Source organism: Megascapheus bottae, chromosome 16 (genome assembly GCF_031878675.1).
Source record: "Megascapheus bottae isolate mThoBot1 chromosome 16, mThoBot2.hap1, whole genome shotgun sequence".
Classification (NCBI taxonomy): Eukaryota; Metazoa; Chordata; class Mammalia; order Rodentia; family Geomyidae; genus Megascapheus; species Megascapheus bottae.
In genome coordinates this window covers 42,576,240-42,590,737 of record NC_143524.1, presented here as the reverse complement: position 1 = coordinate 42,590,737, position 14,498 = coordinate 42,576,240, and the positions used below count along the sequence as shown (strand labels likewise).

The window sequence follows — 14,498 nt, the reverse complement described above, 5'->3', positions numbered from 1 at the left end:
ACTAGTTACAATGACTTAAGGAGCTACTTTATTTATTTACTTAAATTTTACATATATATATTAAGAACCGGGGTTTGAATTCACTGTGCCATGCCTCCAGTCTAGGAGCTATCTGTCTGTCTGTCTGTCTAGCTAGCTAGCTGCTAGCTATGTTTTTGAGATAAAAATCTTGTTAAATAGTCCATGTTGGCCTAGAATTCCCTATGCAGCCTAGCTTGGCCTTGAATTCATATTCCTCTTGCCTCTACTTCCCAAGCATTAGGGTTGCAAGTGTGAATCACCATACATAAATAACTTAGGGAGAATCTCAAAAGCTCTTAATACCCAGTTAGTTAGTACCTGAGATCAGTGAAATCAGAATTTCTAGGGTTAGGCTCCAGATACCAGTATTTTTAAAGTGTCCCACATGTTTCCAGTATGTGGCAAGGTGGAGAGCTATAGCTATAGAATAGAGCCAGAGTTTCAGAGAACACTTGGCCATCTATTGTCTTCTTTCCTTTAAGCATTTATTACTTAAATGTAGCAAGATAAATCTTTCTCTAGCTGTCTGTCTTTGGTCTCTCCCTCTATTTTGTAAGTATTTCTCTCACAAAGTTTTAAAGCCTGTTGCTGTGTCCCCTTTGTGTGCCTTTCAGTCACACTTTCCTCTATTTCCTCTTTTTTTCCCCCTCCTTTGTGATTGTGTTCCCTTCATTGCTTTTAGTGTTGATCTTAGTCATAAAGTTTTAGACCCTATGGTATCTATTAGTCTTTTTATTTATTTGATTTTTTTGGTCAGTCATGGGGCTTGATCTTTGGGCCTGGGTGCTGTCCCTGAGCTCTTCAGCTCAAGGCTAGCACTCTACCACTTGAGCCACTGCGCCACTTTGGTTTTCTGGTGGTTAATAGGAGATAAGAGTGTCATAGACTTTAGTGCCCTAACTGGCTTTGAACCTTGATCCTCTGATCTCAGCCTCCTGAATAGCTAGGATTACAGGTCTTTAAGTTATCTGTTACTCATTTACAATCTATAAAAACAGGAATGGGCCATTTTATTCTTATAGTAGTCACAAGCCAAGTGAATATTAGTGCTTTCATTGGCTCTCAGATAAATAAAGGTGGTCTGTCCTTAACTAAGACCCTTAATGTAGTTTGGACCATGGAGAGGGTAGGGTTTACTATGGGATACATGTTCCAGTGGCTGAAATTGGGAATAATGAACCTGTTTCTCAATCCCTGTTCTCTTGATTTTGCCCAGCTGAAGAACAGTGTCCAGTTTGAGAAGTTGGGGGTCACTTACAATGGAGGGGGAGGTTGATGAGGTAGCAAGAGATCTAGTACATATACTAGCTACATATATTTCCAGATCTCTCATACTTGTTTGGTGACTATTTGCTTCATTGTATGCTCTTTATAGAAAAAGTAAGTGAGGAGTTTTTTGGTTATATATTGATCCTATCATGTCTTGCTCTCTGTTGCCAATGTCCATGTTAAATGTGGACATAAGCATTGTCTTTCCATTTTATAGAGAGTATTTTTTCAAAGGTTATCTGCTCTGTTCACTGAGAGAATCATAGACACATAGTATTTGGAGTAGAGGAAACTGGAACTCATTTAGGCCAATATCCTTCTGGAGTATTGAATACTGAGTGTTGAGATCTCTTCGATGTAATTTCTTCCCCTCTCTCTCTCTCTCTCTCTCTCTCTCTCTCTCTCTCTCTCTCTCTCTCTCTCTCTCTCTCTCTCTCTCTCTTATTCCCTGGGGCTTGAACTCAGGGCCTGAGCTCTGTCCTTGGGCTTTCTCACATTTTCTATGTATGTGGTATCAAGGAATTGAACCTGGGTCTTTGTGCATGCTAGGCAAGCCCTCTTACTACTAGGCCACACTCCTGGCTTCTTCACATATCTTTCATGACAGTTGCCCCACAATCTCCTGAGGTTTGGATTTGTATCGGATAAAGTCGTACCACATAGTGAATTAATAATGTCTGCAGACCTAATACCAGCCAGAAACAAATTTCCAGATTTTGAACCAACTGCTTTTTCTGCCACATAGTGATATCTTGAGGTTCATACCAACCCCAGTAAGAATCAACTTATGTAACAGAAAAAAGTGCCTAAATTGGGAGGGGAAAAAATCAGTTTGCATTTTGGTTGACACAACTGACCATAGGTTACTTCTTTCTCTGAGCTTATGTCCATGCATATAAATATGGAAAAACAAAATCCTTACCCCCCCCAAAAATGCTTACTCTATCTCACTCTAGATGAGGATAGGATTCTGAAGCATCATTCAGAAGTGTTGGAGAGGGTTTTCATATCAGCAAACACACTCACATGCTCTTGTCTGCATAGGTTCGGGAGGCCTTGAGAAAAGCAGAGAAGGAGCTGGAATCACACAGCTCTTGGTATGCCCCAGAGGCCCTTCAGAAATGGCTGCAGCTGACACATGAGGTGGAGGTTCAGTACTACAATATCAAGAAGCAAAATGCTGAGAAGCAACTGCTTGTGGCCAAAGAAGGGGTGAGACCTGCTCCCTTATGGCCCCCATGCCTTCTTTCCTCTCTGCCCTTTTTCCTTTTCTCTGATCAACTCTGTTCTTCCCTTTGGGCCAAGAGATACTGTGGTGGTAGGTTCTGTTTCTTTTTCTAATGTACAGCTCCTGATCTTCCCCTCAAGCTTCTAGATGAGGGAATAAGGGTACAAGGGATATCCTATCCATCTGTCTCCTGGGAAATATGAAGCCAGTGGAAACAGGTAGAGGGAAAGCTCTTCCAGCCCCTGACTGCCATGAAGACAGTGGTACTCCTGGGGCTAGGGTACTGATGGGAACCTTGCAACTTCTCTGGTTTCCTCAATTCCTTTTGCCACCCCCTAATTTCCTTTATTCCTCCCTTCTTGTTTCCTTTTCTCCTCCTCAGCATAACAAAAATTCCTTTCTCACTTCTTCCAACATCTAAGCTCTGCTCTTTTCAAGCTGTGGGCTTCATCTTTGCAGGCTGAGAAGATAAAGAAGAAGAGAAACACACTCTTTGGCACTTTCCATGTGGCCCACAGCTCTTCCTTGGATGATGTGGATCATAAAATCCTTACAGCTAAGTAAGTAGCTCAAGTTATCCACTTAGGCAACACTCTTACTATTGTTAGAATTTGAGAATACATGGAGCTTCTAACCCCAATTCTATTTCCTCACTGATGGACTGAAAGTTCTGGTCTTTTGCTCTAGCTGTGATCCAGCTCCCACTTTGCTCCAAAGCTTATGAATTTATTGTATGTTATATTACAAATAGCTCTATAACTTGTTCTCTGAGAAGAGGCCTTATTCATACTGGATCTCCTACCAGTCCATGCCTGCAATTGTTTTTCATCTATCTTCAGGCAAGCACTGAGTGAGGTGACAGCAGCACTGAGAGAACGCCTGCATCGCTGGCAGCAGATTGAGATCCTCTGTGGCTTCCAGATTGTCAACAATCCTGGCATCCACTCCCTGGTAGCTGCCCTCAACATAGATCCCAGCTGGATGGGCAGTACACGCCCCAACCCTGCCCACTTCATCATGACTGACGATGTGGATGATATGGATGAAGAGATTGTGTCACCTTTGTCCATGCAGTGTAGGTGACCTCTTCAGTAGGGCTGGGGGTCTTCATTGGTAGGAATGAAGGAAGTAGTCTTTCATGTGTATTTCAGAAGTATATGGCTTCTTCTGTGCTTAAATAACACATGGGGAAGATAAACAAATCAGTTGATTTCTGACATGGGTTAAATAAGTACAATTCACATCAAGGTGCTTCTTTTGTCCTTTTGATGTTTTTCCCTAGTTGAATACTCTGTCATTATAGGTCTAAGTGTTAAGTATGTTTTTCTTAACTCTGTTTTTCTGTTCATTTTCCATTCCCTCTATCCCTGTTGTCTACCTTTGTAAAAAAATAATCTCATCTAGGGATTTTTATTTACAATGTAAAAATGACATTTATTTTGAATATTTACTGCATTTATTTTCATTTATGTCTCTTATTTTTTAATTGTAGATGAATGTAATGGTGTCTCTTTTTCTCCCTGTCTTTTTGTGTGAGGATCCATGTAGCAACAGTGTCTTAAAGTGATCTACCCCCAAAGTCACAAGTTTGGAAGGCATTGTTAGTTAGGAGGGAGCTCCTACACACACTTGGCTGGCTTCCTACCTGAGTTCTTGGAACCCTCATCCAACGTCCTTGGTCTTTCCTCTCCTTTCTCTTCCCTGAAAGTGATGTGAACTGAGTAGAACAGAGCCTAAAGGCACAATATTCTATGGGTAATTTTAGTGAATGAAGGAAATTTCTTTTACTAGCTCATAGGTGAATTTTTTTTTAGTTGAGAGGTTTTTGTTTTTGTCAGTTGTGGGGATTAAACTCTGTCCCTGTGCCCTTTAGCCCACCGGCGCCAGGCTCTTTTCTTTTCTTTTCTTTTTTGCCAGTCCTGGAGCTTGAACTCAGAGCCTGGGCACTGTCATTGAGCTTTCTCAAGGCTAGTGTTCTACCACTTGAGCCACAGTACCACTTCCAGCTTTTTCATGCATGTGTTACTGAGGAATTGAACCCAGGGCTTGGTGAATGCTAAACAAGCACTCTACCACTAAGCCATACTCCTGGCCCTGGTTTTATTTTTCATTTATTTATTTATTTTTAAGTAAATAAAACAGGTTTTAAGGTAAAGTTCCCACCAGTGCAGTGGGGATGGCAGAAATTCACAGCTGCTTTGGGAGTGGGGGGGAGCAAAGGCCCTTTCAGAAGGCTAGATGCTTCAATCAGACTGGACTCCCATTCTCTAATAATACTTTGTCCCTGGCCAAGTCTCTATCTCCTTGATCTAATATCCTGGGGTGTGCTGGTGTGTGTGTGTGTGTGTGTGTGTGTGTGTGTGTGTGTGTGTGTGTGTGTGTGTGTGTGTGTGTGTGTGTGTGTGTGTGTGTGTGTGTGTGTGTGTGTGTGTGTGTGTGTGTGTGTGTGTATACTGGGGCTTGAACTCAGGGGACTGTCCCTTAGTTTTTTTTCTAGTAATGGGGCTTGAACTCTGGGCCTAGGTACTATCTCTGAGTTCTTCAGCTCAAGGCTACCACTCTACCACTTGAGCCACAGTGCTACTTCTGGTTTTCTGGAAGTTAATTTGAGATAAGAGTCTCACAGACTTTTGTGCCTGGGCTGGCTTTGAACCGTGATCCTCAGATATCAGCCTGCTAAGTAGCTAGGAGTACAGAAATGAGCCACCAATGTCTGGCTTGACCCTTACGGTTTTTACTCAAGGTTGGTGCTTTGCCACTTGAATCAAAGCTCCACTTTTGGTGGTTAACTGGAGAAAAGAGTCTTACAGACTTTGCTGCCTGGGATGGCTTCAAGCCTTGATCCTCAGATAACAACTTTCTGAGTAGCTAGGATCACAGATGAGAGCTAGGATCATAGATGAGGTCCTTAGTCAAAGGCCTAACAAGGTTTGGATCACTGATGGGAAGAGGTAGATCCTGACCCACTGATCCAAAAGTTCCTGTAACCCAGGAAGGGAAGGACTTTCAATACCGTAAACACCTCCTACTCCATGCCTTTCTCATAGCCCATTGATGGGCAGGCTGAAGCCCTCCATAAATCAGATTTTCTTCTCCTTTTGGCCTGGCTTGTTGACCCTAGATGCTGCCTGGCTGATGGGGCGTAGGTCCAGTGACCGCTCTCTCTGCTCTACATCCGCCGGCTCGGATGATCAGTCCCTCTGGAAATATCCGGGTTTGAGGACCCCCTTTGGGGTTTTTGTTTTTCCAACTTTTGGGACTAAACCAGCACTCCTACCCCATGGGCCCTTCCCCTGCCTGCATCACACCTCATGCCTGCTCCCTATATCACTTCAGCACTATCCCTACTAACTACAGGGAAGGGTTCGGGGGTGAGAAGAATCAGCCTACTTGGTCAAGAGCTGGAGAGAGAACATCCATGGCTATGGGAGGCTTTAGGCTTTTTCCTTCAACTAAGTTACACAGTGCCCTGATGGCCTTTTTCCAGCTGGACTGGGAGGAAAAGAGGGAAGGCAAAAGCATCCCTCTTTGAAAAAAAGTATTTCCCCTCCCTTCCCCAATTCCATCTTTTTTTTCTTTCTTCCCCATCCTGTTATGGGTTTGTGTGTCTTCAGCCTCCTTTTCATGTCCTGAAAGCTACTTGCCTCAGAAGCCCGCCTTGTACCCCTCCAGTGGAAACTTGCATTCTTTCCTTGAGAGCCCTTCCAAGACTTCCGCCACCCTTATACCTTACACTTCCCATCTTTAAGTAGGTGGCATCTACCACTGTGTAGGGACATTCTTTTTTTTTGAGCCCAAGGGGTTGCTATGTCACAATTCTAAATAACCTAGTGCCCAAATGAGCATGACAGTTATCTTCCAAGAGCTGTATTGAGCTCAGACCCTGAGCTCAAGCCCAGGACTGGCAAAAAAAAAAGGTAAACAATATTAAAAAGGCATCCGTGGTTCCACCATAGTTGAGTACCTGTTCCTTCTGTCTTTCGTCTGTAAAATATTTTAAATGTATTTAAGATAATGAAAATGACCATCATTTATTGAGTGCCAAGACCTGTGACAAAGTCTCAGAATTACTCTTCAGGGATTTACAAATTATGTAACAAAATGAGGATATAAGCAGTTCAGAGTTACAGTTAAGAGGTAGCAAGGCCCAGTTTCCAACCCAACCTTAGTGTTTTATATTCCAAAGCTCAAGGGTATTCTATATGATTTTGTATACATGTATACATAAAATATTTTTTCAGTCCTGAGGCTTGAACTCAGGCCTTGAGCACTGTCCTTGGGCTTCCTGAAGGCTAGAGCTCTACCACTTGAGCCACAGCACCACTTCTGGCTTTTTCCTATGTATGTGGTACCGAGGAATTGAACCCAGGTCTTGGTGCATGCTAGGCAAGCACCCTACCACTAGGCCAACTCCCAGCCCTTAAAGTATTTTTTATAAAAATAATTTTTACCATCTTTGTAGGTTTTCTTTTTGTACTGGTTCTGGACCTAAGAAGAGTCCCTGATCTTTTTTTGCTCAAGGCTAACACTCTACTTGTACCACAGCTCCATTTCTAGCTTTTGCTGATTAACTGAAGATAAGAGTCTCATGGGCTTTTCTACCTGGGCTGAGTTTGAACCATGATCCTCAGATCTCAGCCTCCTGAATATCTAGGATTACAGGTGTGAGCTACTGGGAACCTAGCCTCATATCTTTGTAGTGTCAGAAAATAGATATATCATTCTTTGATTATCCTATCTTTTATGTTAATTTTCATACAATTATTAATGATGATCCAATGAATATATTCAGACCTAAGTCTTGTCTAAGTTGTGAATTATTGCCTGAGGTTGGTTGGTTTTTTTTTTGCCAGTCCTGGGCTTGAGCTCAGGGCCTGAGCACTGTCCTTGGACTTTCTCAAGGCTAGAGCTCTACCATTTGAGCCTCAGCACCACTTCTGGCTTTTTTCTATATATGTGGTACCAAGGAATCGAACCCGGGTCTTCGTGCATGCTAGGCAAGCACTTAAACTACTAGGCCAAACTCCCGGCCCTGAGGTTGGTTCTTCTGAAAAGGCTGGTTCTTTGTGCTCTCCCGGACCTTGCCCCAGTCCCCTATCCTACCCTGTCCTGCCTGTATCCTCCCACTAACAGCCTTGCTATCTCCCTTTACAGTGACATTGACTTTAGGTCTTTTCCCACTGAAGTTGCTATTAAAATTGCCCCAGGCAGCTCATCTTCGATTTCCCATCCCATGGTGGGAGGTGTTTGGGAGATGGTGTCCCTTTCTCCACATTGGGCATCAAAGTCCCAGGAAAGTCTTCATTGGCCATTTGCTATGGGTTGCTTGCCTGCCAGCTCAAAGCCTGTTGGCCTTTCCTCAGACCTTTCTTTACTTTCCTTGCAGCTCCTAGCCTGCAGAGCAGTGTCCGACAGCGCCTGACGGAGACACAGCACGGCTTGGGATCTCAGAGGTTGGTAGAGGGCGAGGCTGGCCACTTCTTGACAAGCCGGGTATCTCTGCGGCGAATGCGCAGCCTTTCATCCGGACAGTCTTTCAGTTCTGAAGGCCACGGGACCAGTTCTTCACCTGCTTCTACTTCTTCCTGTTCCTCTTCTTCCACCACCACCACCACCACCACCACCACCACTACCACCACCACCACCATCAACACCGTCCATGTCCACCCTGTTTATTACCACCACAGCACTTCCTATTTCCTCCAGATGGATCCCTACCCTGACCCATCCCCTTCTGACAGCACCGCTGTGATGCCTGAGCATTCAGAAAGCTTGGGGTATCATCTGTCTCTCTTTTCTTTCCCCCTTCCATTCCTTCCCTTTCCATTGCTTTTCCCTTGGGCTCTGCCTGCTGGCTGCTGCTTGGTCACCTCTGGGTGTGTATTGTGGGAAATTCTGATGTTTCCTTTTCCAACTCTGGAACTCCTTTTTAAGGTCAGCTTAATTTCCCCTATCTTTCAATCCCTCTCTATCTGGGGTTTGCTGACTCTAAAAATGAGTATCAAACTCTTCCTTCATAATCCTATAGCACTTTTGCCTAAACTGTACACTTTAGATCCATTATCTTAGTGGGGATCCTCATTTCCTTTATTCCTTCAACAAACATTTATTTATGTTTACTCTGTGCCAGGTTCTGCTGGGCATAGGGGTTCATAGATGATAAGAAACGGTCAAACCATCACAAACTTCAGTCTGGTCTGGGAGAGGTATATAAATAATTATGGAAACATTTGATAAGTGCTATGTGGGTGTTGAGGGAGGAGTGACTAACAGTGTGGACCTGGGTGGAATGCTTCACCAAAGAGATGACATCTGTGCTAACATCTTATACACAAGGAAAAGAGAAAGTGTTCTACACAGAAGAGACAGTATGTGAAGAGACATGGAAGTGCAAGAGCATGTGATACATAGATTCACAATAAAATTTTGGATATATGTTGGTGGGAAGGAGAAGCAGATGAAGCTAGAATGACATCAAAAAATCTTTTTTTTAGGAGATGGAGAACTATAAAAGAGTTTCTGAAAGAAGGTGTACTGTTCTTATGTACATTTTAGAAATAAAATTTTATGGGCAGTATATAGGAAGGAGATTACATGAATCTAGAAGTCACTATACACTTCTAGAGGAAGTACTATGATCCTGGGATGGAAAGGAAATGATTAACTAATATGTAGATATAAAGATGAAGGAAAGGGAAGAATTTAGTGTAGCATGTATGTTATTAACTTGAGTGAATGAATGAGTGTAGTATCCTTCATGTAACTGGAGTACAGAAAAGGGGAATCAGGTATGGGGGGTTGGAACAAGAAAAGTTTGGGTAAGTTGAAAAGTTCAGAGTAGGAAGCTAGAGTTAAATAATCTACTAAGATTCATAGCTAATTAGGAGCAGCACACAGACTGGAACTTTGACTTTCCACTTTAAGACACAGTTTTTGGTATTTTTGCCCTTCTACCAGATCTCAATAAGTGAACTAGAAAAGAATTAATGAGAGACTTTCTTCCACAGTTTGGTCTGACAGCTTCAGGGATTTCCCTTCCAGGTGACAGCTAAGGTCAGAGTCTGGAACAAGCTTAGGGCACCCTCAAAAAGCTCTGGTTAGGGAAGTAGCTCAGTGATAGCTTGTTTGCCTAGTATGCCAAAGGCCCTGTGTTTGATCTTCAGGTCGGGGGCCAGGGGGAGGGGGAAGCCTCCCCCACTTCCTCTAAAAGTACCTCTTATCTGTGAAGTTATGACTGTGGTCCAGTCTTGACTTTGGGGCTGTAATCTATTGACTTCATTGCTTTTTTTTGTTTGTTTTTTTGTTTTGTTCTTGCCTCCTTCTGACATTCATAATCTTAGCTTTGTCCCTTGAGCCTCTGGATAATTATCCTTGAGGGCGATTCCTTTCCCGAAGGCTCTGTCCTCACTAGTATTATTACTCAGTAGAGCTTGCCATCTTCACTGTCATCCTCATTTTCATCCAGAAGCCTACAAGGGAGACTGCCTTTCCCAGTACAGATGGAAAGGACTGCAACTGGGGGTAGGGATCTAGGGGATGCTATATATCTCATGCTCCAAGACCTAAGCTGAGGGCAGTGGGGAGGAAGGGTGGAAAGCAACCTGCATCTACTTAGCCTGTTTACTACTTAATTTTCTTTTGCACCATGCACCAGAGGATCATCTCTAAAGGCAAACAGGCTCTCTAGTAAGGTTAGTAACTTGGGATGGGAGTCTAAAGCAGCCCAGCCTTTGGGGAGGAACACCTCTGGCTGGAGGGTCTCAGCACTTCAGGGAGGGTAGGTGAGCCTGCTTTCAATGGGCCTGCTCCCTCCTGTATCTACAGGTTTCCTCGAACATTTATGTCTTTTTTTTTTAAGTCTCAGCTTTTAATTGATGAGGGCAGACAAAGAGGGATGGTAGTGAAGACCAAATGGGACTGGGGGATAGAAGTAAGGCTGAGAGGGGCTCCAATATTTTGATTTCTGTATTAGTTACTGTTGAGTTGCTGTGACCAAGTATGTGACAAAAGTGAGTTAAAGGAAGATTTACTTGGACTCATAGTTTTAAAGGGTTCTGTCCCTGGTCACTTGGCTCCATGTTCTTGGATAGAATATTCTAGTCATGAGAGTCTTTGGCACCGGATGTTCTTCATTTTTTCAGTGAGCAGGAAGCAAGTATGAGTGGGGAAGGGTAGGAGAGAGAGAAGCAAAGGGGGGGGGGAGGGAAGAAAAGACAGAAAAAAAGATACTGACTGCAAGATACAGTTCCCAAGAATGCAATCCTAATGACTTCCGTCAGCTAGGTCTCAGCTCCTGAAGTTTCAGAGCCTCCCAAAACAGTCAGAATTTATGTTGTTAGCTGGGGAATAAACGTTCAACAATTGAGCTTATTTGGAACATTTAATATTCAAATGATGACAGTTTTTTTTCTTTAGTGTTTGAACTGTCTGTTCTTAGGGTGGCAGCTTAAGTTAGTTGTGCCCTGAGAATTTAACATAGCTATCAACCAATGCCCTGCTTTTGCCTGTCCTTTCCAGGAGCCTCTCTCTTTCCTTAACTTCTGACCCTTGCCATCCTTTCTGGATTTTGTGGTGTTCTCCTCTTCCACTCAAGACCTTTTCTTTTTTTTTTTAGCTTAAAACATTTCCTTTAACCTCTCCCTTGGGTTCTCTGGGAAACAGAGAGATAGAGAAAGAAAGAGAGAGAGAGAGAGAGAGAGAGAGAGAGAGAGAGAGAGAGAGAGAGAGAGAGAGAGAGAGAGAGAGAGTGTGTGTTCAGGATTGGCAGGGGACCCTCTTCTTTCGTCTGTAGAGGCAGGATCAGTGACATCTGGAATTGATTTTTGGTCTTCCTAGGAAGAGCTAGTCCCCTAAAGGATCTCAAATTCCTGAATGAACTTTTATTTGTGCTTGTCCAGTTTGTGATGGCAGGTCCTTAAAACTCAGCCATGCAAAGGCTTGTCAGTGGTTTTCATATTCTGAACCTCCAGATTGTCTTGTAATTTAAGTCATCTGGTATTGTCTTTGTTAGGCCAAAATTGAGGGCCAGCAAAGACAGATAATTTGTCTAAGATCACACACACACAAAACCTAGAGGTCTTCTGAACCCTACCCCTATCTCAACTCCCAAAGGCCAACATCCTGATGCTACCCTAGACTCTGGTTTAGATTGTCACATTTCTCTGTGACCTCCTATAAATCATGTGAAAGAGTAGGAAGAAGCAGCAGCTTGGCCTTTGGAGTAGTTGAGGGAATGTTTGCAAGGCTGTTCTAATCTCCCCAACCTGGCTCAGGCCCACTTACTGCATGTGCCCTGTTTCTTGGAGCCTGACCCAGAATGAATGTGTCCCAGGGTGTGACAGGGATAAGTGGGGGAGGAAGGCATGGAAAATGAGGACTTAGAGCAGCATGCAGTTTCTATCTTATCTTAAGGTTGTCCTAAGAAACTACTCAGCTGTGGGAGGCAGAGATCTTATTGAGGATTTGACTGTAGAATTTAAGCCTATAGTTACACTAATTTAGGGCCTTGGTATTCAGCAGGTTTGGGGCCTAGATTTTGCTAACCCTTTTGCCTGACATTATGGTATAATAACATTTGTTTTTGTTTCCTTTTTATCTATCTCTTCTTTTCCCATCACATTCCCCTTATTTCTCCTCTTGGTCTTTCTTATTGCTACCTTCTTACCTTTTTGCTTTTCTTCCTTCATGTTTTTATATCTTTCCAACCTATCCCCAATCTCTATTCTCCTCTGTAATCTTGTACTAAACTTGCATTACTCATTCTTCTCTCCTATCTTTCATCTCCCTGCTCATCCTGTTTCTCTTTCTTGTTTATCTGTCTTCTCACATTCTTCCTCTTTCCTCTTTACCCATTCCCTTCTTACTATCCTGTGTATACCTGTTCCTCTCTTTGTCCTTTCCCTTCTTTTCTGTCCCGCACATGCCCCTTTCTTCCTCTTTGCCCTATGTCTTGCAGGGATTTGACCCATTCCGATTCGGAGTCCTCCCTCCACACGAGTGACCGCCAGCGTGTGGCCCCCAAGCCTCCTCAGATGGGCCGTGCTGCAGATGAGGCTCTCAATGCCATGACTTCCAATGGCAGCCAGCGGCCGACTGAGGGGGTCCATCCAGGATCTCTGGTAGAGAAAGTGCCTGACAGCCCTGCTGTGGCCAAGAAAGCATTACTGGCACTGAACCATGGGCTGGACAAGGCCCACAGCCTGATGGAGCTGAGCCCCTCAGCTCCACCTGGTGGCTCCCCACCTTTGGATTCTTCCCGTTCTCAGAGTCCCAGTTCCCCAGACCCAGACATACCATCTCCATCTGGGGACAGCCGAGCCCTACAGGCCAACCGAAACACACGCATTCCTCACTTGGCTGGCAAGAAGGCCATGGCTGAGGAGGATAATGGTTCTATTGGTGAGGAGACAGACTCCAGCCCAGGCAGGAAGAAGTTGACCCTCAAAATCTTTAAGAAACCTCTTAAGAAGTAGACAAGGTAGGGGTGACAGTGGTGAGACAGTTTGTCCTTCCCTGGGTTTTCTGCCTCCCTGTCCTTCCTTTCTTCAAGATATCTGGCCCCTAGACGGGGGAACAGAGGGACTGGCCCAGAGGCCTGGGCACTGTACATACCCACCTCCCTCATCCTTGGGTCCTTCATCTTTATTTATTAACTGACCACCATGGCCTGCCTGCCCTGCTTCCCTCCCAACCACAGGCTGCTGCTGTCACTCCCTCTCCACTTCAGTGCATGTCTTAGTTGCTGTTCCCTCAACTCCCAGCTCCACCTCTGGGGTGCAGCTTCTGTCTCTGCTGTCCCAGTTTGAGATTTGGTTTTTTGTTTTCTTTTTGTTTCTGTCTCCTAATTTTAGGCTTCTTCCTCCTACCACTCTCCAACTTCCTGTAGCAATTGTGGGGAAATAGGAGGAGTAACTTCCTGCACTTGCTTGTACCTCAGATATGTTCGCCCACCTGCAATCATTCAGTTTGCTACAGACTTGGGCCAAGGGTTTATTACTCCTTGGAGTGTGGTGGGCTGGAGAGAACCTCATCCTGGAGCTCATTTAAAATGGCCTCCAGTAGTTCATGGAGGGTGGGGGGAGCCAAACCATTTTCCAGAGAACAAGCCACCAGAACTTAACGTGAGGCTAGGTTAGGGATAGATGGGGAGAGACCTCTCTTAGAGGATAAATGGATGCCAAAGCTGTGGCCTGTAAGGCCCTCATCTTTCCTCTCTTATCCTGCCCTCACCTGCCTTCTTCTTACCCCCTTTCCTCCATACTGCAGGAGCATTTGTCTCTATGAGGTGCTGCCCCAAAGCAACCCAAAGCATCAATACTCCTGGAGCTCAGGACAATTGGCTCCCCTGGCTGTGTGAGCCACCAGTCATGACTCAGGGCTTTTGTGAAACCCTGGAGTTGTTAGGCAAGAATATTGTTGTATTTGAACCAAAAGACAAAAGTCTAAACATGAACAAAAGGAAATCTCCTGAATTTCCCAAGTGCCTGCACAATGTACTCCCCTTGTCAGATTCCCCTGATTTTCGTGTATTGCATAGTCTGGGCCAGAGGCTCAAAAAGGACACAATTGGTTTGGGAAAGAGGTGGTGAAGGAAGATGGCATATGTGAAAACTGCTGTGTGACCACTTCCCTCTACCCTTCTCATCTTCTAGACAACTCTCTCCTTTACCTATTTTTGCTATGGCTGTAAAGGTATTTTTCCTCTGCCCCATTCTGCCATGCTGAACCCTATTGTGGGTACAACTGGGACTGGTCTTAGGAGGGTGCTAGGCTGTAGACTGCCTTGTGCCCACTGGACACCCTACTTGGGTTTTTCCGTGTTATTTCATAAGACTCTTTGAAGTCCAATAAAGCATGTAGGAGATTTTAGCCTCCGTTGTTATTGCCTGTCCTTGTGTCTTGTGTGTTTTCTGTGGCTTAACAGACTAGATAAAGAAGAGACTATTGTTCTGCCATGGGAAAATGAAACTCCAGTGCATAA

The 14,498-nt window shown here is 44.2% G+C and overlaps 1 protein-coding gene across 3 annotated transcripts in view; it reads left to right on the top strand.

The window, feature by feature from the left end:
* The window catches only part of Stim1 (stromal interaction molecule 1), a 168,261-nt gene extending 153,875 nt beyond the window's left edge, over positions 1 to 14,386 (top strand). The window contains exons 8-13 of one of the 3 annotated variants that reach the window (XM_090348302.1): positions 2,335 to 2,502; positions 2,978 to 3,078; positions 3,358 to 3,593; positions 5,640 to 5,732; positions 7,905 to 7,971; positions 12,474 to 14,386. In XM_090348302.1, coding sequence (XP_090204428.1) covers positions 2,335 to 2,502; positions 2,978 to 3,078; positions 3,358 to 3,593; positions 5,640 to 5,732; positions 7,905 to 7,971; positions 12,474 to 12,990 — 1,182 coding nt within the window. In that variant the 3' untranslated portion in view covers positions 12,991 to 14,386. Of the gene's footprint in view, positions 1 to 2,334; positions 2,503 to 2,977; positions 3,079 to 3,357; positions 3,594 to 5,639; positions 5,733 to 7,904; positions 7,972 to 10,172; positions 10,210 to 12,473 lie in introns of all 3 variants that reach the window. The other 2 variants (XM_090348305.1, XM_090348303.1) reach the window with 2 other exon arrangements.
* The last annotated feature ends 112 nt before the right edge of the window (positions 14,387 to 14,498 follow it).